The sequence below is a fragment of the Pipistrellus hanaki genome, assembly GCF_964339955.1.
Source record: "Pipistrellus hanaki genome assembly, chromosome: 7".
Classification (NCBI taxonomy): domain Eukaryota; kingdom Metazoa; phylum Chordata; class Mammalia; order Chiroptera; family Vespertilionidae; genus Pipistrellus; species Pipistrellus hanaki.
Genome location: NC_140509.1, coordinates 85432419 through 85457986, shown reverse-complemented (window position 1 = coordinate 85457986; position 25568 = coordinate 85432419). Strand labels below are relative to the sequence as shown.

The following is a 25568-nucleotide window of genomic DNA, read 5'->3' as shown; positions in this document are numbered from 1 at the left end:
CCCGCAGTGCTCACGCGGCTGGCCGTCTCTCTTGAGCATTTTCCTCTCCCGTAGGCACCCAGCACTTTCTGTTTACTGAGCGCGGTGGGGCCTTGGGCGGGCCGGCCATCTACCAACAAGAAGGAAGGGGCTCTCACCTCTACTTTGGAACAGTGTCTGTCAGAATGTCACTCACCTTCATCATTTATTGGACCCCGACCAGCCGTCAGGCAGGCGACAAAAACCCTCACAGGAACCAGAAAACCAAAGCCTGACACTTGGGTCAGGGCTCCATCTGGACCCCAAGGTGAGGGCACCCCCACCCGCACTCAGAGCTCAGCCATCCAGCCCTTCAGCGTGGCTGTACCTGTCGCCCTCGGAGCCCTGCCGGAGCCCCTGCACGGGTCGTGCCGCCCCTGCCACCACTCCCGCTTTTCACCGCAGACACCACCCGCACCAGCACTTCGCGCAGACCTGACTGTAAGAGAGTCCTCCTCACGGCCCCGCCGGCCGGGAGGAACCCAGTCCGCAGGTGCATCAGCCGCTCCTCAGCCAGGCCCCGGGACCAGCGGCCAGAATGAGGGTGTGGGGGAATGAGAGCAGCACTCAGTGGCGGACAGCCTGGCCTGCCTGGACCACCCCGGCATCAGCAGCTGACGCACAGGTGACCCTGACCTCTGACACGGCCCTGCCGCGCCCAGCACCCACACTGGCCCACACAAAGGGGGTGGCCTCTGGCGCCTTTCCAGTAAACACGTATTGAGTGGATGCCAGGTGCGTGTCCCAGGCCCGGGAGGCGGAGAGGAGCAGATCTAAGAGGCCGCCCTTGAAGGGCTCACCATCCTGCCATGAACAAGAAACTGAGATTTGCTCTCCAAATGGCATACGTAATAAAACTTAAGGAAATAATGCCACAGGCAATGTTCTTTCCCCATTGGCCGAAGACCTTCATTAAACTGCTCTGTGAGGAGAGGACGCCGTCTGATTGGTAATTTGGCTCTCGGTGGCCCCAGGATCTGGCCCCAGTGTGAGCTGAGCATGCCCTGAGGCAGCGGTATTGAAACTGCAAATGATCCCAAGGAGCCTCAAACCTCCCAGGGAAGAGCCGGGCGAAGGCCGGCGAACTGGCGGCTGCGTCCTTGGCTATGGGAAGCAGCCAGGCCTCCTGGCCCCGCCCCCAGTGCCTGTCTCTGTGCGTAACAGGTTAGCTCAGATCCAGGGACAGGAGAAAGCTAAGGCAACCTCAGAAGAGAAGTCTGCAGGGAGGTCAGTAAGAGGATCCAATACCTGGACACCTCTCCTGGGGACAAAACAAAAGGATGTGGATTTGCATCTCGAAGGAGCTATGTGGTCTTTGTGAATGGTCACCTGTGTGTCTTCAGGGATGGGAACCTCTGAATAAACTTCCTGTCCTGTTGTACACACGGCCTCACTGAGCCACCTTCTGACTATCTCTGCCAATGTCTTCCAAGCTGTGCTCCTAGCCTTCTGCTCATCTCTGCTAACCCTCTCCCTCATGTACCCTCTCTCCTCCAACTCTCCCTCCCGCGTGCCTCCTCCAGCCAGTCTGCCTCAGACTTCTCTCTTCCAGCGTTCATTCCCTCCTCTGCAGCCGACAGGCCTCTCCGCACAGCGCCCCACGCTCACCTGACATCCGCATCTGTGAAGAACGAATCGCCCCTCCTCCAAAGCCAGTTTCCTTTCCTAACGTTTTATTCCTCCCTCCCTTTCCACATAAAATTTGCCCACACCCACCAAGTCTTAACTGAGAAGCAGGTCAGAGTCATTGGTTCTAATATACTCACCTTCCTCTCAATAGCGTAAGTTTGATGTATTTAAATGCATGGTTTATGAGAATAAAACCCAGCTCCTCGCCCTGTTGCCTCGAGACAGTAGCCAACATACTCAAAAATAACCACATGCATTTTCCTTCATTTTGCATCATTAATTAAATATATTCGAGGAACACACAGAAATGTCAACGCTTCTCCCAACAAGTAAAACCACATGATTAGACAACACCAACATCCCAATGATAAAACATACATGTACAAATATGGAGCAGAGATGGAAGGCAGGTCATCTACAATAGCATTTCACCAACTAACCCATGGTTTTAAGAAGAGAAGGACTCGCTGCATTGGATTAGCCAATAAAAGCCACCGCTGGGTGGGTCCCATCTGCTCATGCCAACCCGTCAGGCCAGGACTGCCATCTCCGCCACCACATTTCTTTGGAAGTTAGTGTTAATAGCACAGAGTACCCCCAGATGTAGACACAGACACCTCCCGACACCAGGACATGAGGGAACAGTGAGGAATGAGCGACACTGGCTGCGGGCCGGCCCCCTGGGCACACGGCAGGTGGACCAGCACTGTGCGGCGTGCGCGTTAGTTCAGCGATGGGGACTGGGTGAAGGTTTGTGAGCACATGTGTGTGACAGAAGCACGACCCTCTCGAGAGACCGTGCCTCAGTGAAGACATGAACCGGATGAGCAAATAGTACCTGTGACGGTTTCATTAAATGGTCCTGGACCCTTAATGGGGAGACCATCAATCTGGATCCATTCACCTCCTAAATTAGGAAAATGCAACCTGATAGTTAGAAACGAGGACCGGACGAGCTCCCACATTTCAGAGCATCCCTAACCATTCAGAGCATCCCTAACCATTCAGAGCATCCCTAACCATTCAGAGCATCCCAAACCATTCAGAGCATCCCTAACCATTCAGAGCATCTCTAACCATTCAGAGCATCCCTAACCATTCAGAGCATCCCAAACATTGCTCTAAGCTTAAAAGGGACCGCCTGGGGCCAGTTTAGTGACTCAGTACCTAAGCTCTATGGACAACACATTCTTTTAGTCTTTTGCACATGACTTGTTCTAGTGAGCACTCAAGAATTTACAACAAAACGCTAACCACCTACATTAACTGACAATGAAAGAAGGATAAATCTCTCCCAGTTTTTAGTCTGTCAGCTTGTTCTACAAACCTAACTCTAATGATTCTAGACTCGCATTGACATGAAGAAGCAGGGAGGGACGGTTCTCCCGATCTCAGTAACAGAAGCACAGCCTCCCATCCTAGGTGAGACTTACCAGGCAGGCTCTCCGCTCTGTACACGGCCCGGCTCACTCCACTGTCGTTCTCTGCAGTGACCAGCACAAAGTACACTACCCCCGGCTCTGAAACACACGGTTTGGATCAAGCCCCATTTCAAATCTCCAAGAACGACAGCTTGATTCGCTGTCTTCCTTATACCAGTTACAACCAAACATAAGTATTTGAATTTAGTGACAAGTCTAACTATAGCTGTCTCTATTTTTAACCAAAAGACTAACATCCCTCCCATGCAACAGAAATATACCTGACCAGAGAACACATTTATTTATTACAAAATACATGGCATGTGAATTAAACCTGGATTTGTGAGCAGTCAACAAGAAAAGCTTTTAAGCCTTTTAATGTGACATTAATGTAGGAAGTAGGAGCACACTGTCCACTAAATCCATGTTTCAACAGACCGTGTCTGTAACTACAAACAACGTTTCCTCATGAAAGCCCCCAAGGGAAATCTTCCAAAATAATTAGAAAATGTCAACATAACTCATAAAGCGTAGCACCTGGGAACTCTTCACTGCAGTCAATAAAGCTTCATGAAATACGTCCCTTCTCACAATTAAACAGACCCCTGGCTGTCTCTGCATGTGGTCTTTGACTCTTTCCACAAACACCTAGAAAAAAATATTTCCTGGGATCTTGTTAATGCTAATCTTGAAATAATTGGGCTTCCCTTTCTACTTGGATGTAGGGGTCAAGGTCAAATGGCAGTGGTGTCTTTGGTTGAGCGGCTGGAGTTGTTGGGATGCGGAAGGGAACTAAGACACCAAGTTAGCCCTGAACTTGCCACCTTGAAAGAAAACTCTAGCGCTGCTGGTTTTTCTCGAGTTGAATTATTATCTTAAGAAAGGTAAGTGGGGGAGCCAGCCCCTTGAAGAGATGGAAGCTGGCAGGCATGTGAGGGGAGGATGGTGGAGAGGTTAGTTAGTTCCATCGAAGGCCATCATGGTACGGGCATTCCTCAGCGTGAGGAGCGTTCCCCTAACGGCTTCAGTGCTCCAGCCAGAGCCCAGGATGCAGCCGCAAGGCCAAGGCCGTACTGTGGGGACACCTGCTGTGCGGGACTCCTATGGCCTCTTTCTGACCATGGCAGGGTCCGGTGGCATTTAGGGCTTGGCACGACTTGCCAGACTAACCAGGAAATGCTTCAGGTTCGAACTGAATGTGAAATTATGCTCTGCCAGGCACTTTCTTTCTTTGTCCTGAGCTTATTTGTATTTCAGAGAAATTTAATACCCGTCTCTGCTTCCGTTGAGTTAGCTCATCAGAGTTGCTTGGGAGACACTGCTGCTCAAAGAGCTCGGAGTCTCTCCATTTGCATGTTTTTCTTCTCGGCGGCAACATAACAACCCAAGCTTTGAGCAAGCAGGTGTGAGCCTGCCTTGCCTTTGGTCCAGGAGAACCTCCACTCAGCCCCCAGTTGGACTCCGTGGGGCCGGAGGGATGTGGGAGAGACTCGGAGAAATGTATGGAGCCATGAGGAAGAATCTGACCTAAAAATTGTTTCCGGCATCAGTGGGGAGAGAGGCCCAGGAAGGCCCATGGCAGGAGGAAGGTCGTAAGCAACAGACTCATGCCCTTGGCTTCCCGTCCCCAAGGAGCCAGTGAGCCCGGCCACCCCTGGCTCACGGGACTGGGAACAGGCGCACAGGCAGCTCTGACTGGGAACGAGCCCGGAGGTCACTTACCCAGGTCCTCAATGAGGAAGGACCGCGTCTCCGCATTCACCTTGATGTGCTTAAGGCTTTTCAGGGACTTCCCGTAGGCAATGTTGTAACGCTCCACGGGCCTACTGCTGGCGTCTTTGGGCGGGTCCCACGTGACTTTCAGGCCCGTCTTAGCGGACAGCAGTTTCACGTGCCTCGGCTTCAGTGGGTGGTCAGCTATGCAAACAGCGCAGCTATCAACCGACGGGCATGGCGGGCGGGGAAGGGAGCTCTCTGACATGGTTAGCAAGAACGGCGGTACGCGCGGGCACGTTCGGACATTGCTACAGAATGACAGCAACGCAAACACACCAGACCCACAGGCTCTGAAGCGTTCTTGGATGGCTATGGGTGGTAAGTTTAAACCAGAGAGAAACAAACCGAAATAAACCCGGGCCTTCTCCGCTGGCTCACGTGGCCTCGCTGGTGTGAGAATACCCAACTGGTCACGTGACCTCTTCCCCAGAGGCGTTCATACACTCAGTGACTTTCTATGTTAATAAGCATGTTGCCTGGGGCCGTGACCCGGCCTTTGCACGCCTCAGAGGAGAATGACAAGAGCGCTCTGACCGGGAAGGTATGCCCCGTCTGCATGAGGAGCAGAAGCACCGGTTTCTGCAAACACCACCAGCCAGGGCTGCTGTCTGAGGGGTAGGCACGCCTCTGGCTTTATCTGCAGGAGCTAACTTAGTGTTTCCTGTTTTGTCACAGAAGAAAACCAAGTTATTAAGGACATTGCATTTTTATCTTCAATTGTGAGGTTCTAAAAAAATTTTTTTTCTTCATTTTTAAAAACTAGCCAAAATGAAACACAATATGTAAGTGATGTTGCAATGCCACATGACATAAATATAAGGTAAAAATTCGCACCACAAAGTTGGGGCAAACCAGGATCTGAAGCTGATTATTCAGTGATGCAAGGCATTGTAGGGGGTGGAGAGGGAGTAAACATAAAAAAGCCAGAACACTTTAACCTTAGTAACATTAAGAAAAATGGATGTGGACACTCGTGGACGAAGAGAGGGGAGGGCGGGCGTAGGTGGTGACCACAGGGGGTCAGTAAGGACAGCCTGCACGGACATCCCGCCCAGGCACCTGCGGCTGACTCTGTACCGGCCGCGTCCCCGCCCACAGCTGCCGCCGCCTCTGGGGAAAGCCTGTGGGAAAGGGGAGGCACCTGTGGCCTCCCTCAGAGAAACTCAGGGAATAGAAAAGCATGAAAGAAAAAGTTATGGAAATGATTTTAAAGCATCAGAAAGTGCTGTGCTGGAGCGGAGAGCGCTGTCGGGCTGTGGGCACGGAGGCAGCCACGGGCGGTCCCAGCTCCGCAGGGGCTCCGGGCCGATGGCAGAGGCGCAGGCGGAACGGGGCAGGGAGGCCAGGAGGACAGTGGCGGCGGTCTCTACGCACAGCAGGGGAGGGTCACGGTCTCTGCGCATGGCGGGTGAGCGCTCACGGGTGACCTTTCTGCCCATGAGGACCTGCAGGGTTTTCTCCGCCGAGAACAGGAGTGCCCCTTCCTGCGTTCCCTGTGTCTCCCCCGAGGCTTCCCTACGAACTCCTCCTTCTCTGCCCCTGTCACCTACTTGTTCTCATTGCCACCAATTCCTTTTCCCGAGACAGCAGGCACCGCTCCAGGTTCCATGCCCCACACCGACGCAAAGACAGGGCCACCGAGCAGGTCTCTCCAGGGAAGGAGGTGTGAGAGCAGCGCTTTCCTGACGGTGACCCGCGCCCTCTCCGGTGCCTGCATCCCCACAGCCAAACCGGAGCACGAGGCGTGATAAGCGTTCGAGGCCTTACACATGAGCCAGTGAAGGCCGATTTTGAACACAGAGGCCTTTGGGCGACCCAGAAATCATGCCTTCGGGGCAACCTTGGGGTCAGTCTCCTTATAAAAGTTCTGAATGTGGGTTCTCCGGCGCCCTTAAGCCAATAACCCCCACACCGCCTCTCGCCATAACCCCAACACCCACAAACGGGGCCGAGTGAAAAGACACCACGGTGACCTGTGTAGGAGGTGTTTGCATTCCCCGGGTTCCCATTGACTTTGATATTTAAGATTGATATCATGATTGATATCATGATTGATGCTTCCTAGGGACTGCCATCGTTGCCTTATGCAGAAAGGACGGGACGAGAAGAGGAAGGGCCAGTGTGCATGAACTTGGATTCCGAAAGCTAATTCTTGGGGCTAGAAACATGACAGTGTGTTCTACCCGCAGTCTGTGTAGGCCTCGTGACCTCGTCCCCTAGGTGTGACGTGAGGCAGAAGGAGATGGAGTTGGTTTTGGGGGCTGCGGGCTGGGTTCCCTGTCACAGGGTCCACACTCTGAGAGCTAATGGTGAGCTATGACAACATGGCTCCTTACTAGGCTCACGTGCTCTCAGAAACTCACCACAGACCACCCTCTGCTGGACAGACGAGGCCCATGACCTTCCGAACAGCGTTCAGCATTCCCACCTTTCCTAAAGGGTGCATTCTGCAAAGCTCTGTTCCCACAAGCAGCCGCTCTACAGACAAAAAGGACAAACCCCAAGTCAGGGCCCCAGGAATGAAAGGTCCAGCAGAGGCATCACTGGCTCCTCAGAGCCACGTGACAGTCGGGCCCCGGCCAGCCGTGTTCACCTCCGCGGATGGAACGTGGGGAAGTGAGCTGCAGCCACGGGCTTGGGGTGAAGCAGAAAGAATTTCCTGTCCGTGTCCTCCCCCCTCTCCCCGCCCAGGGCTGTCTGATGGGACAGGTGCTGGTGCTCCAGACGGAGGAGGAAGCCACTGGGGCTGCTGGGCTCAGGCCATTCCATCCCGGGACAGAGGCGTTGCTGTGCTTCATACAAGTGGCCTTCATCCGCGTTCAACAATGTTTTGCCAGGTGCCGAGTGGCAAGATGATATTCCGGTGGCCTTTCTGATACCTGGCCCCTGCCACGCGAGCGGCTGCATGCCAGGGCGCCCTGCGGCCTCTGCCGGTCTGCTGGGGAAGGGGACAGGAGGGCACAGCCAGCGCCCGGTTTCCACTCTGACCCCGCTCCACTCTCCAGGTCTTATCCACGCCCGCCACTCTGGTTCAAGGTCTAAGCATGCGCCTGCGTCTGCTCTAGGATGGAAACCAAGATCCCAATGACTCTGCCACACCTGCCCTCAGAGGGTCCTCAGCCTCCGCAGAGCGGCCTCAGGGCCCTCCGAGGCTGACAGCCTCTCAGAAGCCTGAGTCCAGAGCCAGATCCCAGGGCAGCCTGGCCTGACCGGTATCTTCGTGGCCCATGCATCATGGTAGACAGGGCACATCCCTCACCTGCCCCTCCCTCATCTTTACACTCCAGCATCTCTCCTGGCACCCAGGATGCCCACGTAGCTGGTACTCACGTAAAATGCTGATGGATTCAAGGAAAAAGTGTTAGGAGGATTTAGACTGATGAGGTCAGCGGAGGGTATCCAACCCAAACAATGGCAAGGACCAGAAAGATCAAGCAGATGAGTAAAGACATATCAAGGCGTGTACACTCCAAGAAGCATGATCTCGGCTTTTAGGCACCTTTGGCAAACACCTCATGGAGGGGACGGACTAAGGGATGAGGACAGATATCCCAGCAGGCTGTGCCCCCACACCACTGGGCGTGACCGTCACCCTGAGGCAGGCGGTGGCTTCCCTTCAGAGCGAGGACCGGGACCCCCTGCCTCTCCTTCCGGGGCCTCCCCAGGACTAAGCACGCACCGGCCAAGTACCTTCCTGAGGCTATGGGTGGGAATTCCCCGCCCCCCGATTTCAAAAATGAGGAAGACTCCTTCTTTAGCTAACTCCAGAGCCACGGTGACACGTAGGCAGAAAACCCATCCCTGGCCTGTCCCGTTCCAATCCCAGATTTCGCCCAGCTCAGGCCGTCCGCCACAGCCGCCCAGGGTCCCAGCAAGGAGCTGAGGTCCCAGCGCAGAGAAACCCAGTGATACCAGAGCAGCCACAGAGCCCGTCCTCTCCCAGCAGAAGCCCCGCCCAGGCCGGAATTCCCAGGTGTGTGTGAAGTCCGAGTGTGACGCCTCCTCGGTATCATGGCTTCATTTCCATCTAAAGAGACTAACGTCCACATTTCTCTCCTCCGACGGATTCTGTGTGCCTCAGCCGGAGGAGACCTGCTGAACTGCCCAGAAGGGTCTGGGCTCCCTCAGCAAGCCCGGCCTCCACCCCCTTCCCCTGGCCGTGGCGTTGGATCTTTAGGATTCCCTGGAGTAAAACAACCGACTCCACAGCCCCCCATTCGCCTAAAACAGCCGAGATGCTGAAGTCTCTGAGAGGCAGCGACTCCAGCCTGTGCTGTGTGCAGGACGCGTCCCAGCTCTGTCTACCGGCACAGCCCTGGTCCGAGGCATCCCTGGGGCCCCCTCGGCCCTGCCCTTTCCAACACGCGGCTCCAAAGCCAAGAAACTCTGGGATTTAGATCAGTGCAGCTTGGGTTTTTGCCACTCAAAGTCAGACCCTAACGGACAAAGAGACTATTAATCAAAATCTCCTATGAAAGTCGAAAATAACATTTTGAAGCAACCCCAGCAGCCAATACGCCTGGTCCCAAAAGGCTGCCAGGGCAGACACGCCCCGGGAACCGGAGGCAGAGCCAGCCCCGCGGGGACGGCTGCCATGCCCCGCCGAGCGCCCAGCAGCCCACCCAGGCGCCCAGCGCCCGGAGCGGGGAGAGCCGGCCTCGGGTAAGAAGAAAACCCCAAAGGAATGTTCAGGGCTTTTGAAATCAGCTAGACCCTGAAAACCCCAAAAATTCAAAAATCATTTCGGTATTCCAAGGATTGCTCTTTAATGCAGCAAACCCCCGTGTTTATGTAAGCCTCCCCGCTTCATCTTTGTTTGAAATTCTGGTTTTACTTTCCACTGGAAACCGCCAAATACTTCCCAGACCCCGAAATGAAGAAAACACGAAGCTCAGGGAAACCGTGAGTGTCTGACCAAGAATCCAGTCCGCCGGCCAGGAAAGGTCGGGATGTGCTAACGCCGCAGGACGGCTCCGGGAGAGCATCCACGTGACCGAGGAGAGGTGGGGAAACCCAGCTATTGTCCACCAGACACCAGACGGCTCCGGAGAAGCCCAAACTGTAGGAACAGCCAGGAGGTTGGCAACATGTGGGCAAAACACTGAAATGACTGCGTTTTAAATAATTTTTCAAATGGATGTTGGGATCGTATTTTCCAAATAATTATGACCCTTCCCTAAAAAAAGAAAGAAAAAAGAAAGAAGGAAAGAAGGGGAAGAATGGAGAGTAGAGGTTGTTTGCAACACGGTGGCATAGCCTGATCCCAGTGGGTGTACAGCTAGAGCGGGTGGGCTGCGGGAGACGCGGGCTGAGAACCTAGAACAGTGGTGGGCAAACTCATCAGTCAGCAGAACCAAATAGCAGCAGGACAAGGATTGAGATTTCTTTTGAGAGCCAAATTTTTTAAACTTAAACTTCTTCTAATGCCACTTCTTCTGTCATGTGCTTTTGGCCTTTTGTCTCTTCCTCCTTTCCCCCCTCTGGGATGTCAGCATGATACCTGGAGGTGCAGCAGCCATCTTGGGACATGGAGTCCATCTTGGGGCCTGGGAGGCAGGAATGGGGAAATGGGGAGGTCCGGAGTCCCTGGCAGCCTCTGCTCCCCGCTTCCTGGTGAGTGAGAGAAGCCACCCCCTGCCCTGTTCAGCCCCGTCATTAAGACGGTGTGTTCTCAGCAGCTCCGCCCATTGCCACCTGCGGTCACCATCTGTGAATCCATAAAATCGAGTCACTGCTCTTCTTGGTTTCTAAGTGCAAGCTGCTTTGTTTTAACGTGAATTTCTTTCTGCGTGCTGTCCCTAAGGGATTTGGTTTTGACAATGTCCGCGCTTTCTTTGTCGCTATGCCACGGACTTGAGTAAGTGCATCTGTCCAGAGAAGGATGCAGCCAGAAATTAGAGTGAGTTTGAGCTGGCAGAACCTAGTCATTAGGACTTACGGTTTTTAAGCTCTTGGCCATTTTACTCAGGAACCAATGTAAGCGAAAGCTACTGTTCCAGAGGAAAACACAGGGTGTTTCCCATGTAAGTCATGAGCTTCCCGAATGGTTTGGGGCAGGGGTCGGCAAACTCATTAGTCAAGAGCCAAGTATCAACAGGACAACGATTGAAATTTCCTTTGAGAGCCAAATGTTTTAACTTCAACTTCTAACGCTACTTCTTCAACACAGACTCGTCCAGGCCGTGGTGTTTTGTGTAAGAGCCACACTCAAGGGGCCAAAGAGCCGCCTGTGGCTCGCGAGCCGCAGTTTGCCGACCATTGGTTTAGGGACATGAAATTAGAGGGCCTCCACAGATATGTTTATTTATAGCGATGATGAGGAAACGAGGCCTGAAGAGAAGATGCTCTGGGCGGCAGGAATGACGCCTGCTGCTGAGGGCAGAGACCTGCGCACAGAAGCCGGTCCTTCCCAGGTGGGGGTCTCCCGCACATTCGTCCCCTTCAGCCCGCAGCCGAGCAATCGTTTCTTCAGGAACGACCATTGCCGGCTGGTCCGGCTTGAACTCGGCCTGCTCATAAACGGCTTGGCACGCCCGCCAAAAGCAACTCCCTGCAAATCCATTCCTTTCCCAGAGTGGGAAAGTCATTGTCTGACTATGTTAAACGCTCGGGCATTGCTGCCGTTACCATCCCCGCTGCCCTTCCCCGGAAAGCGCCCTGAGAACCGCCTCAGACAGCGGGCCAAGCCAGGGCTGCGGCGAGGTGGGTATGAAACAGTGAGCGAAGCAGACGTGGCCAGAAGCCACAGGCAGAGGCCGCAGCTCCCCATCCATCGGAGAGTAATCGGAGGAGAGGGCGGGAAGGGCGGGCGGAAAGTGGCATTTAAACAGCGGGGCCAGGGCATCTGCCCGCGGAGGCAGCGTGGCAGCTCCCCCCGTAAGGAAGGCAGAGGGTCAGGCCGCTGCGGGAGAACCAGGCTGCTCCTCGCACCCGCTACCAGTCTGGGCTGGAGGAGAAAGTCTGTGTGAGAGGCAGAATGTTACTGAAAAGGGAAAGAGGCTCAGGTTAGTCAGCATCCCAGTGCGCCTCCAGGCACAGCCCTCAGACGTGGGCTCTCTCGCTGACCTTGGCATTGAGTCCCTGTGCGAAGCTCCAGGGCTGAGCTCCGGCTACACCCGCCTCGGTGATGCCGTTCTTTCCGGCCACGGGGGCCCGGGGCCTTCGGTGTGTGTGGCTGTGCCTCCAGGGGCAGTGGGCGCCCACCGCAGCTCCGAGGTGAAGACCATCGCTCGCGTTATAGATGAAGGCTCTGGCCAGGCCTGGAGGAGGCCCCTTCCCTCATGCTCCTGGGAGGCCACACCGACCCTCCGGGCCTCGGGCCTCCCTCACCCGCCCAGCCCCGGGGACCTGGCCACAGGCCACTGACTGTCCCCGGAGTCTCCTCCAGACCAGCTCGGCGTCACCTCAGATTCGGAGCCACAGATACACACGCCGGTCACCTGCTCCCTACGGTGCTAACGAGTCCCGGCATCAGGGCTGGCGCTGGGGCACCCGCTGCCCTCCTTCTCCTGAGAGCACACAGCCTCGTCCCCGCCCGGCCTGCGGCTCTAGCCGGCCGCCTGTCCCCAGGGAAATGGCCTCTGAGCCCCGAGAGGAGTCGATGCTCAGCGGCCGTCCGAGCGGCTGTAAACACCTGCACCAGTTCTCTCCACGGCCTCCTCTGAGCCAGCGGCTTAGCACAGTCACACAGACCTTCCCCTCACAAACCACAGGCATCTGCCCGCAGGCCCGCCCTGACCGCTCGGCTCTGGGCGGTAAACCTGCCCAGGTGCCGCCTCGAGTGCACAGCGCCCCGCACCTGGAACCGCTCCAAAGGGGCTTTTCGGGAACACAAGAGCCGTTTCAGACGGGGCTGGAGGTGAAGACCGTCAGCGTGGTCTCTGCGGGAATGAAGCCCAAAGCCCATGAAGGAGAAGACACACCAGAGCCGCAGCGCCATGCCCAAGGCCCCATGGCCCCCGCCCGCCCCCAGCGCCGCCTCCGCTCAGCTCCCTGCGGCTCCCACGGGGCGGGGGGGAGGCGGGGGGGGGGGGGGACACACTGCGGACCCTGCCCCGCGGCCACGCTCGCTTTGGGTTCTGGCCCAACTCCGGGACCTTCCTGAGCTGGTGGCTGCTGACCCCCAACCCCATGTGCCACTGTAACCCGGGCCACGCTGAGGAGCCACCCAACGCTCCCGTCTCCGCAGACACGGCACCAGCTCCGGCTTCCGTGCCTCGCACAGCAGCGCGGCTGTTCCTCCCCCGAATGCCCTTCCTCGCCTTCCCGCTCTCACTGATGCCGGCCGCTGGCCAGCCCGGCTCCGTCAGGAGACCCGGCGGACGGAGGCTCCATGCAGCTCTGGGGGGTGCTGGCCATAAACCTGCCTGGGCATCCCTCTCCCGACACAGAAAGAACCCCGGAGGGTGGAGGGGGGTACGTCATGAAACGGAATAATCCAAACTCGCTCACAACTGTCCTTCCTGCCCAGAGGCGGCCACACCCCTCGGTGGCCCTGGCCCCCCCTCGGCCCCCCAGCGGCCGCAGCTTCGGCAGGAACCTGCTGGCCAGCTGAGGTTTGGGCTTCGAATTCTCTCTCACCGATGGTCAGCGGGAAATGAATCACAAGTAGCCACCTTGTAAAAAAAAAAAAAAAAAAAAAAGACAGCAGAGGGAAACCAAAGCAGATAACCGAATGTTTGACCCAATTCTCTTAAACCCTGCGAGCCGCTGCTCCAGGGGCAGCGGGCAGCGGGGAGGCCACCGGAAGGCCGGGAGCGCCCTCTGAGGGCCGAGGGCCGCCAGCGCAGGGCCGGAGCGAGAAGGAAGGAACCAGGACACACTGGCAGGAAACCTGTCCTCCACATGATGTCACCTACCGCTCAGCGGCACAGAAACACCACAGCCAGAACTTCCAAATGCTAACCCTCTGTCCCGGGAATGTTTCTGAGTAACAGCACAACTCCCGAATTCGAATTAATTCATATTCCTTGTAACTAAGACCAGGGTAACTTCTGAAAGGAAAAGAGAGTGTTTGCTCATTTGCATAACCGGTGCCTGCCTGGTCCCACAGGCTCTGGCACGTGTCTGCTGGGTTAGTAAAAGGAAGAAGGCGGCACGTGCCCCCCTGAGGCACCCACACTCCGTTTCTGGGTACCCTAACATAATGTGCTATTAACGTGTTATTGTACACGTGTTATTTTATCGCCCATATCCGTATGCCTTTAAATACCCCCTCTATATTTTCTAACTAAAATAAGAGCTCCTGAGCAGGGGTTTAATTGTCGCTCAAGAAATCTCGTTTCCACAAGGAACGGTGGGAAGAAGTCTGCTCCCAACCAGCACAGCGGGATGGGTTTCCCCTCAACCCCACCACAGCAGAATGATGGCCCCCAAAGGTGGCCTGGCCTCATCTCTGTAACCTGTGAGCATGTGGCCTCCGGGGCAAAGGGACTTGGCGGGTGTGATTCCATTAAAGGTCCGGACACCGGGAGGTTGTCCCTGGGTCCAGTGTCCTCACAGTGTTCTTGTGAGCGGGAGAGCAGACAGGACGTGGGAACCTGTGACTGTGAGGGGAGGGGTTGCCTACAGGGCTCAGAGCAGAGGCACGTGGCACCTCTAGAAGCTGGGGGAGAGGGCTGGGTCCTGCCCTGGAGGCTGCAGCCGGAGCACAGCCCTTGCTGTTAGCCCACGAGATCCTTCGAGCTTCTAAGACACATGTGTCAAACACAAGGCCCGCGGGCCAAATCCAGCCCACCGGCCAAATCCAGCCCGCCAGGCCTTGCAATGTGGCCCGCACCGCGCTGTCATCACTGTACTCCGCTGTCAGTTTATGACATTGTCAGTTTATGACTGTTCAGTAAACCATTCGGCCCGAGATTTAGGCTGGATTTTAGATTTTGGCCCCTCTCTGATTGAGTTCGACACCCCTACTCTAAGATGATACATTGGTTTGGGTTTAAGCCACCAAGTCTGTGGTCATTTGTGGCAACAGCAATAGAGAGTAATGCACCCTGCCAGTCCCCTGCCTACGCTCAGGGAATGGGCCTTTAGGACCGAAATAAAGAGATGAGCGGTCTTGGGAGGACGTATTGATGATGCTCTGGAACCTTCCAGGGGTGTCTTTCCAGGGACATGAATGGTCTCTCTGCAAGCCTGGTACAACCTCTGACTCCACAGCCAGGAGCCGTGCGCTCAGCTGGTGAGTACAGCAGGTCTTTCGCTGCGTGGGCTCCAGGCCCAGGTGCCAGGGAAGCGTGCTTCCCGCCTCTCGCAGAGAAGAGAGCAGAGGGAGGAGGGGCCGCTGCAGAGCCGGAGGCAGGCTGGCCGCAGGAGAGCCCCCCCGCCCCAGGATGCTGTGGCTCTCGAGGGCCGGGCCCCTTCTTCCCAGCAAGGGGGACCAGGTCTCAGGAGATGCAAAACCACAGGTGGCAGAGTTCTCTTCCAGGACACGCTGACACCTCCCGAGATGAGTGGGCAGAACTCAGGGCGCCATGGAGACGGCCCTGGCCTTGGAGAGGACTGACCCAGGCCCTTTGGGAGCTGCAGGCCCTCAGCTCTGGGACTTCCTGGAGAACCACTTCCGGGTGAGGAGGTGAAACTCATCAAGGAGATGGGCGGCACCAGACTCCCCTCCGCAGGCTGCGGCCCCAGGCCGGGCTGGACCGGGAGCCTGAGGCCTTGGCGGGCCCCTCTGCATCCCCTGGGGTCTGGCTTTAGCCTGAGCCTCTCCCCGAAACCACTGGCCATTCTTTCAACCTCCCCGGAGCCCGCTCCCAGGCATTGGGCCAAATGGAACAATAAAGCTTTTTACAGAAAACAACTATTTTATGGGGGGAAAAATAATAACTGCTTTCTAAACCAAAAAGAGATAGTGAGAAGAGATTGTGCATTTTGGCAAATCTCCAATAGAAGACGGCAGGCCCTCTGTCCACTATCCCTCGGTCTACTGCAGCTGTTTGGTGGAAGCATCTGAAAAAAAAAAAAAAATCTAGCCTCACAGAGATACAGAGTTTGAAAAAGCACTGTAACCGCCTTATGGATCATTCTGGAAAAACCTTTGCTACAACCCCAAAACTCATCAAGTAGAAGTGTCTTCCAGGCTAGTTGCCATGGGAGCTCTGAAACCAGAAAAGAAAATGCTTCCATTTGGTCCCCTTAGAAGTCCTTCGGGCTCCTGGGTTTGGGGTGGGCTGTTCAGGCCGGCAGGCTGGGTAACACCTCGCATCCGTCACTTGGACCTACAGGTTCACCTGGCTGTGCAGATCAGCTACAAGCCGGCATGCTTTGTAACAGCATTTCAATCTCACACCCATTGGTACCGCCGCAGAACTTGCTAGAAAAGGTGTTAAGTATAAAAGCTCCTAAATGAATGAAGTTGGAGATGGCAAAACTCTAACTTCCTCTGGAAGGCTCGAATGCTGCCCCTGGCAGGACCTCCAGCAGTCATGCCCCTGCAGAGGCCGGCCCCCTCACTCACTCAGACGCTGTCTGCTGGACACTCAGGCAGAGACACGGGACTGTCTGCGGTCACTCTTTCTGGGGAGGGTGGTGTTTTGGGGGAGCAGCTACTTCCAGCCACAGCTCACACCATGGCCGATGTTTGTCCGGGGGTTCCCACCCAACGTGGTTTCTGCAGAAGCGTTCTGTGTGCCTTCCTACCTCCTCACACAGAATAGCAAGGGCAGGGATTGGGCCAAATTCACAGTTTTTACTATTGCACCAAGGACATTCTTAACTAAAACTGGCGTGTCTTTCCTTCACTTCAGAGGCTGAGCATGCAGTGGCTGCTGGTTCGTTACGGTGCCAAGACCTGGATTCGCCCAACGCGCCGCGGTTTCACCCACCGAGCCCGTGCGTGCGCCTCCCGGCAAGCCAACACAGCGGGAAGGCGGGCGGGCCTCAGCACCACTGGGAAAGCAGCGGGTTCCCGGAAAGGGCCTTTAAGCTTTAAAGGAAAAATTAAAATCACCCACAGCTACCCTAAGAAAACCACTACAAATGCATGTGAGTGTGTGCATCCATGTTTTCAGGAAAAGGTCTCCTGGCACGCACCAGGGTGGCATGTGTGCACGCATGTGGGGGAGTACAGGGGTGATCACTGCTTGTTTTGTGTTTTAATTGACCACCAAGTGAAGGGCTTCTTTAGACCCTCAGCGCGCCCCGCACACCGCCTCCGTCCTCAGGGACGCCCCTCGGAGCTATGGGTCTGCCAATGTTTACGGCGCTGCCTGCTCCATTGGAGGGAGCCTGGCCCCGAAGGATTTGGGGGGCAGGGGAGCCTGACTCGGGCAGAGCCCCGGCCGCAGGCACTGATCCAGCCGGAGAGGGCGCCCTGGCCCGGCCTCACTGTCAGGCCCAGCAGACAGACAGGACGCCGTCCAGAGCACAGATGCAACACATTACGTGCCCCCTGATCTCTTTCCCAGCCGAGAGCTGGCCACGGGCACGTCTGCCCCTCCTTCCCTCCCTCCCTCCCTCCCTCTCTTCCTCCCTCCCTCCCTTCTTTCTTCCCTTCCCTCCCTCCTTCCTTCCTTCCTTCCTTCCTTCCTTCCTTCCTTCCTTCCTTCCATCCTCCTTGTAAACGGGAAACACCTACTTCAGACTGTGCTTGTCCCCCTGTCCATGCCCCGTCTGGTCATCCTTTTCCTGCAAACTCCACACCAGCACACGGGAGAGGAGTGCCAGCCAGGGCTCCTCGGCCCCGGCATTGCTCAGCCCAGCCGGCAGAGCCCGAGGCCGGGGGGAGATGCCCGGACTGCCCGCCCCCCAGACGCCCCCGCCCTGGGCAGCGCCCTGGGCAGGTGGCAGTGGAATCTAACAGGCACAAAGCTGGAACCATCTCGAAGCCAGCCTGGCAGGGTGCCCTCCGCAAACAAAAACTCTTTCAGCCTCCAGAAAAGGTCCTTTCGGAGAGAAGGCGTGGGCCGTCGGTGGAGAAGGCGAGAGGCTTTGGTTTTATTGTTAAGCGACTGCTCTCCCGGAGATGGCTACCAGAGAGGACAGCGACAAGGACGGCGACTGTCCTTTAGGAGAAAGTGGCGTCTGGCACCCCAGCCCCTGGCGCACCGGCAGCCAGCCTGGGCAGGGTGCCCTCCGCAGAGGATCAAGAGGCCGTGCGACCCCAACAGCCCTCCCCTGGAGCCGGAGGCCAGAGGCCTGAGCAGCATCCTTCGCAGAGGAGCCCCGCTGGCACCTGACTTTCACACCCGCTGGGAGGGGGCGGCAGGGACAAGGGCGGGCTCCTTGGGTTCCTGCAGACCCAGGACACCGGGCTCCGGGCGGAAAGGCCGCACAGGGAGTGGGAGCAAGGGCCCCAAGGCGGGGACCAAACCCAGAGCACCCGCCGCAGACCGGTCTCTCCGGGGTGCGGACAGCGCCCGCTGCCTCCGCTGGAAGTGCTGCCCCCAGGTCAGTCCCCAGAGGAGACAGCTCCCCCGGCCCCGGCCCCAGCCCCGGCCCCAGCCCCGGCCCCGGCCCGGCCCCAGCCTCCGGGACCCCTGGCCCTGCCTCTCCTGCGCCCAGACCGGTCCCCCCGCAGCTCCTGTTCCTGCCGGAGCGCGCTTCCCCGGGCGCCCCGGCACCACCGCCCGGAGCCCGCGCCTCCCCCGCTCCCGGGCGGCCGGTGCTGCCCCCGCCCCAGCGGGCACCGCCCCGGGCAGGTGGCGGGGCAGCAGGCGCCCGGGCCAACGAAGGCATCGCCCGCCTCCAACAAGCGGCTCTCCCCGCGCCCCGTGCGCCGCCTCTCCCGGCCCCCGGCCCCCGGCCCCCGGCCCCTGACTCCCGGCTCCCGGCCCCCGGCTCCCGGCCCCCGGCCCCCGGCCCCCGGCTCCGGGCTCCCGGCCCCCGGCCCCCGGCTCCCGGCTCCTGACCCCCGGCCCCCGGCCCCCGGACCCCGGCTCCCGGCTCCTGACCCCCGGCCCCGGACCCCCGGACCCCCGGACCCCCGGACCCCGGCCCCCGGCCCCCGGCCCCCGGCTCCGGGCTCCCGGGCGCCGAGCCGTCGGGTCCGGGACGAGCCTGGGGCCCCTGGCTCCCTCCTCCTGCGCGCGGGACTCGGGGTCCCCATCCGCCCCGCGCCCCGGCCCGCGAGCGGGGAGCCCGGGTCAGAGACAGACCCGCGGCCGGGGGGGTGCAGGGCCGGACGGGAGGGGGTCCGGGGAGCCGGGCAGCCCCGGGCGCGTACCTGCAGCCGCGGCCGCGGAGAGCGCGGGCGCCAGCGCCGCCAGCAGCAGCAGCGCCGCCCAGGGCGCCCCGGCCTCCGGCGCCATCGGGCGGGGCGGGGTGGTCGGGGGCGCCGCCGGAGGGGAGGCTGGGGGCGCCGCCGGGCCGCCGATCGGCAGGTGTGCGCTGCGCGGTGCGCTCTGCCCGCCCGTCTCCGCCGTCCCGCCGCTCCGCTCTGAGGCCGCCGCCGCCCGCCAAGCCTTTTAGCCGCGCGGCGCCCCCTGCCGGCGGCGGGCGGGGTGGCAGCGGCGGCGGCCCGGATCCCGCCGGCTGCTGCCGTGCGGGACGGCGTGGCGAGGAGGCTCCGGCCACCGTCTCACTCCCGTTTTCTGCTCGGAAACGGCCCGTGCGTCCGTGGCTGCCCCCCCGGGCCCTGTCCCCCTAGGGATCCTCTGGCTTCCGCGCCGGGGACGGGGACAGCCCGCACGCTGCGGTCCCCCTCCGGCCCCCCTCCGCACACCCGGCCCCCGCCCGGGCCCCGCACCAGGAGGGGCATCTCAGACGTGCGGCGCCATCCGGCTGACAGCGGGTCTCCGTGCGCAGGAGCCCGGGGCGCGGCCCGGCCGCGCTTCCTCCCGCTCCTGCTCCGTGAACCGCCGGGGTCTCCTCCCCGGGACCCCCTGCCGGCGGCCAGCCCCGCCTCGAGCCCGGGCCCCCGCCTGGATCGCAGCGCCCCCTGGAGGCCGCGAGGCCGCGCGCTGCTGTCCTGTCCGCGCTGCCGGGTCCCTCGCAGACCCGCTCCCTGTTCTCGGAGCTGACGGCCTGCAGGGGACGGCCCAGAGGGGACGGCCCGGAGGGGACGGCCCGAAGGGGACAGCCCGGAGCGGACAGCCCAGAGGGGACGGCCCGGAGGGGACAGCCCGGAGCGGACAGCCCGGAGCGGACAGCCCGGAGGGGACGGCCCGAAGGGGACGGCCCGGAGCGGACAGCCCGGAGCGGACAGCCGGGAGGGGGCGGCCCGGAGGGGACGGCCCGGAGGGGAGCAGAGCGGCCATCCTGCAGAGGGGCCGTCGCTCAGTGCCCTGCGGCGGGAGACGCAGCCGCTCCTCTGAGATGCACAGCACAGCCGCCTCCAAGCCCAGCAGAGCGCCGGCCCAGAGCATCCGACACCGAGTCCTTCTGTCCTGTGCTCTGCACGTCGGGCGGAAGCTCTGCATTTGAACGTGTGTGTGTGGGGGGGGGGGGGGGGGGGGACAGTAACAGACTCCACACCGGGGCGATGAGCACTCAGCATGTAAAAGTCCGAGTGGAGAGGGTGAGCGGAGCGCCCCGTGCCTGAGTGACGCGGTGATCGTTCATTCACACCTGGAGGAAACGGTCGCTGGGGTCCCATGAGCAGAGGGGAGAGGGAGAGGAGAACAGAGGTAGGCAGGAGACTTCGCCTTGGCACGGGAGAAGGAAGACCGGGATTGCTGCTCACCAGCCACCAAATGAAAGAATGTTGGCCAAACTTTTCTCGCACCGTACCCACTTTGCTCTGGCCCCCACAGTGCCCTCAGAGGCACCGCCTGATTTTACAGAGAGGTTGTGTGGCTCTTCCACCCCCGGGCGGGACTGCTGAGGGTGAGAGTCCAATGGGAGCCATCTGACGCCAAGTGCACGCCCATTCCCATGGCACCGTGGCCCCGGAGCACCCCCCACCAGGTGCCCAATGGCGGCACCCGGGTTGAGAGCCCGAATACATGTCACAGGCCCGGAGTCCGGGATTGGCCTATCCGAGGCACCTCCTCAGCATCCACGTGGTGAGCGAGGATCCTCAGCAAACAGTTGCACAAGACCTCGGTATCACATCACTCATCTTCTCGGGGTTTGGAAGGTGTGGGAAAGAAATGATGCTTCTCAAAAAAAGAAAAAAGAAAAAAAGGCCATAAATCTTTCACTGCGGCAACCAGCTTCCTCTGCACAGGAGTCCGGACTTGTCCCGCTGCGAGGCGGTGCCAAGGCAAGTCCTGCTGCGCCAACACCCGGGGATCAGCGAGGCCGAGGATTAGGGGGTCAGGTGCCCCGCCCACGTGTGCATTGTGAAGTCGCGGGCTGAGGCGGCTTGTGTGGCTGCGATGTGGGAGCCACAGGCCTGCGTGCTGGCTCCCTGGCCGGGGCCTGGCCGGAGACACCCTGCAGGGGAAGCAGCCACGTGTCCCCGTTCCACCGCCCACCGCTTGTCCATGGGCGAGGGGCTTGAGCCTCAGCGAGGAATCGCTCACCAATCTCTCCTTGATGCGACCGGACAGGACACCCGTTTTTGTGTCATGTGATGTGTTAGGGCCTGGGGATACCGGGGGGACTGAGACTCAGGCAGCGCTTCCTCAAAGAGCTCACGATCGAAGTCAGAGAAAAACAAACAAACAAACAAACAAAATTACACTCCAGATGGCCAAGGTCGTCAGGCCCTGGCCTGGCCAGTGAGGCTCAGAGGATGAGTGTCGACCTGTGAACCAGGAGGTCACGGTTCCATTCCTGATCCGAGCACAGGCCCAGGTGGAGGGCTCAATCCCGATCGGCCCCTCTCTGCAGAATGACAAAGCCAAGAGGCAGCCAGTCAGTGATTTTCTCTCATCATTGATATTTCTCTCTCTCTCTCTCTCTCTCTCTCTCTCTCTCTCTCTTTTCCTCCTTCCCACCCTTCCTCTCTGAAATCAATAAAAACATATATTTTTAAAGTAATTTTTACAAAGACGATGGGAATGGGTCTAAATGGTGCCTATCCCTTCTCTCGCTTTCTTTCCCCCAGGAGGGTTTTTACCGGAGAGTGTACCTACTGCTGCAGGCAAACATCAGGGTGCGTCCCGCCGATGCTGTGGACGTAGAGCCCAGGGTGGGGAGGAGGCTGATAAATCAGGGCGGGACGAACCTCAGAAACGTACAGTCTTCTTGTCGCCGTTGGCAGGGTTAGGAGTGGCCCAGGCACTGTGCTGGGAAAACACAGGCCTGGCCGCCCTCCAGCCTGCACTGGCCCGGCCACCCGCCCTCCGGAGCGGGCCCTGCGGGGATGGGCGGGTCTCCGGACTGGCCGAGCGCTGTGCCCGGGGCAGGTCCCGCCAGCCCCCGCGCCTTGGACCCCGCGCCCTGACGGCGTGGCCATCCGCGCTCAGCGGGCTGCCCCCGGGCAAGCCTCTGGAAGGCCTGGCGAAGTCCTGGTGCCCGGCAGGGCCCTTCTCTCCCCGAGGACCCCACCTCCGGGAGCAGCGCTGCGTGCACCGCCAGCCTGGGGAGGGTGCTGAGGCCCGTGTGTCGGTGCCCCGCCCCTCTCAGCCAGGTGGTGTCCTCTCTCCTCCACTCCCCGGCACCGTCCCCTTTGGCAGCTGCCTCCGCCCAGCAAACGTTCCTTCCGGGGACGGTGTGATCACCTCCTGCCGCTGAGATGTGAGTGGCTGATAGGGCTCCGGGCCTGGGTGCCGGGTGTGTGCCAGCCCCGTGCACACGGCAGGCAGCGCAGAGCGGGACCAGCCCGGAGGGTGCTCCGTTTGCAGCCCCGGTGCTCGGCGGCACCACAGGCCAGGGGCGGACAGCCCCGGGGTGGGAGGAGCAGCAGGGACTCAGCAGGGAGGCACTGGGACCGAGGTCTCTGCTCACGCCTGGGTTTCCCGGCTTTAGGAAAGGCACCGCTGTCCGCACCGGCATTGAAACAAGCCTCGTACCTTGGGTGCGGGCATATCCCCAGTGGGGGGTGTGCAAGAGGCAGCTGGTCGATGATTCTCTCTCGTCGATGTTTCTCACTCTCTATCCCTCTCTCTACCTCTCTGTAAAAAATCAATAAAATATATTTTAAAAATTAAAAAAAAAAATAAAGCCAAGCCTCTGGGCCACATCTGAGAAGCACAGGAAGCCGCTCCCCTCCCATCCTTTTTGGTTTTTTAAGTACATTTTTATTGGTTTCAGAGAGGAAGGGAGAGCGGAACCGAGAGGGGAGGGAACATCAATGATGAGAGAGAATCATCTATCAGCTGCCTTCTGCACGCACGCCCCCTGGGGATCAAGCCCGCAACCCAGACGAGTGTCCTTGAATTGAATCAAATCCAGGACCTTTCATTCTGAAGGCCCAAGCCCTATCCACTGAGCCAATCAACTAGGACTCCCTCCCATCCTTCACCATCTGCGTGACCACCGGATCCCGGAGGAAATGGTCCGGGATTCTGTGTGTGCAGTGTGTGTGTGTGTGTGCTGTGTGTGTGTCTGTGTGTGTGTCTCTCTGTGTGTGTGTATGTCTGTGTGTGTGTGTGTGCTGTGTGAGCTGTGTCTATGCTGTGTGTGTGTGTTTGTGTTGTGTGTGTCTGTGTATGTGTGTCTGTGCCGTGTGTATGTGTGTGCATGTCTAGGGGAGAGAGCATGTGTAGCTGAGGAGGCAAATGGAAGGGTCAGCATTTGAGCCAGACTTTGCAGGAAGGATAAGTCAGAACATGACGGACATGCTCAGCAGAGGGGCCAACAGAGGGAGGGGCCAACAGAGGAAGGGGCGGGAGAGGTTAGAGAAGCTCAGGATGGACTGGGGGTGCGTGAAAGGGGGCAGCAGGCGCTGCGGTTCACAGGTTGATGGAGCGGGTAACAGGCGCAGAAACAGCGCTGGGAGAGTGGGTGTGCTCTGAAGGCAGAGGAGGCCCTGAAAGGTGCCGTGCAGAGTATGTCCTCTTATCACAGTGCAATGAGATCAGAAGCCAAAATCAAATATAAAAATTTTAAATATATTTTTGGATATTAAAGATTAACAAAATCATAACAGATATTTTCAAATGCTCAGAACTGAACAATGATAAATCTCTTCGTATCATAACTTGTAGGATGTTGCAAAGGTGAAAAATATATACTCTTACCTACTTACACATGAGAAAAACTCATAGCCTAAACACTTGTGTTTAAAATTATAACATTGAAAATAAGCTGACTGTCCAATTAGCAGTTAGGACAAGAACAGAGAATAAACTCACTAAAGAAACAGGACAGACATGATAAAGACATGAATACACATTAATGAAAAGGAACACGAAGTTACGACCAAGAGCAAATCCTGAAAAAAAAAGGTTTTTAATACATATAATAACCAAATCTTTAGTGAGATTGATCAAGAAAAAAGGGGAAAGGCACAAATAAAGAATAACAGAATAGAAGACAGATATAACTGCACCAAGAGGCCAACAGGAGGCATTAAAAGGAAAAGAAAATATTATGAATTGAAAACGTATGTGAAATATAAATTCCTGGACATTTTTGACCTATTTAACTTGACTCAAGAAGAAACAGAAGGCTTGAATGGTTCTGCAATTATTACAGACATTTAATCAGTAGTTAAAAGTTTTCCCGTAGCCCAGGCCAGTAACTCAGTTGGTTAGAGCGTCATCCTGATGTACCAAGGTTTTGGATTCAATCCTGGGTCATGGCACATACAAAAAGCAACCAATGAATCCAAAAATAAGTGGAACAACAAATTAATATGTGTTTCTCTTTCTCTCTAAAGTCTATATATTTGAAAAGTGAATTTAAAAAAAAATTTCCCATAAAGAAAATAGCAGGCCTAGTCAATTTTATGAGCAAATCCTACATAACTTTCAAAAAAATCGTTCCAATTTTCTAAAAGATGGAAAATGCAGGATTATTCCTCTGGTAGCATCCCATTAAGTTAATATAGCCTTGATGCAAAAGCTAGAAAAAAATGGCATGATGAAAAAAATTACAATCTAAGTGGTAAACATTGATACAAAAATCCTAAACAACACTAACAAACCTAATCCAGCCAAACATAAAAAAAGAAAATATATCTTGCCCTAATTTTCTCTTTCCCAGGAATTCAGGGAGGTTTAACATCAGAATAAGTGTAATTTACCACGCTAACAGGTGAGAGGAGAAAAGCCATATGGTCTTCCATTTGATTCAAGAAATCCTACATAACAAAAGACTAATATGCAAATCAACCGAACAGAGGAACGACTGGTCACTAAGATGAGCACGACCACCAGGGGGCAGATGCTGAACGCAGGAGCTGCCTCCTGGCGATCAGTGCACTCCTATGTGGGGAGCGCTGCTCAGCCGGAAGCTGGCAAGCACACACAGCAGCAGCGGCAGGAGCCTCTCCTGCCTCCGTGGCAGCTCTAAGGATGTCCCACTGATGGCTTGGGCCCGTGGGGAGAGGGGCTAAGTCATCAGTCGACATCCCCCGAGGGCTCCCAGACTGTGAGAGGGTGCAGGCTGGGCTGAGGGACACCCCTCCCCCACCCCGAGTGCACAAATTTCATGCACCAGGCCTCTAGTATTAGATAAAAGTGTTTATCGCCTCATGTTTAAAAAAAAAATGTTTAGGACACTCAAAAAACACCAAGGGGGTTGCATAAATTGATGGATAGTATCTATAAAAAATATACGTAGGGCAGGCAGACACCATTCTTAACTGTGGAATGAGAGAAGCATGGACATCCACGCACATCCGCCCGCCGTTCGGGAGGCCTGGCCACCAGCCTCGGTCTATTTCGGGTGCTTGGCAGTTTCTCCGGCTCTCGGCTGTCAGTTGCACTGCTTGGCACACCTTAGGCAATC

General features: G+C 57.4%; 1 protein-coding gene across 1 annotated transcript in view; it reads right to left on the bottom strand.

Moving 5' to 3' along the window:
• The window catches only part of FNDC1 (fibronectin type III domain containing 1), a 57559-nt gene extending 38327 nt beyond the window's left edge, over positions 1 to 19232 (bottom strand). The window contains exons 1-4 of the mRNA XM_084889737.1: positions 19009 to 19232; positions 4791 to 4985; positions 3081 to 3167; positions 2486 to 2554 (exon numbers count right to left, since the gene is read on the bottom strand). Coding sequence (XP_084745863.1) covers positions 2486 to 2554; positions 3081 to 3167; positions 4791 to 4985; positions 19009 to 19093 — 436 coding nt within the window. The 5' untranslated portion in view covers positions 19094 to 19232. The remainder of the gene's footprint in view (positions 1 to 2485; positions 2555 to 3080; positions 3168 to 4790; positions 4986 to 19008) is intronic.
• Between the last annotated feature and the right edge of the window lie 6336 nt (positions 19233 to 25568).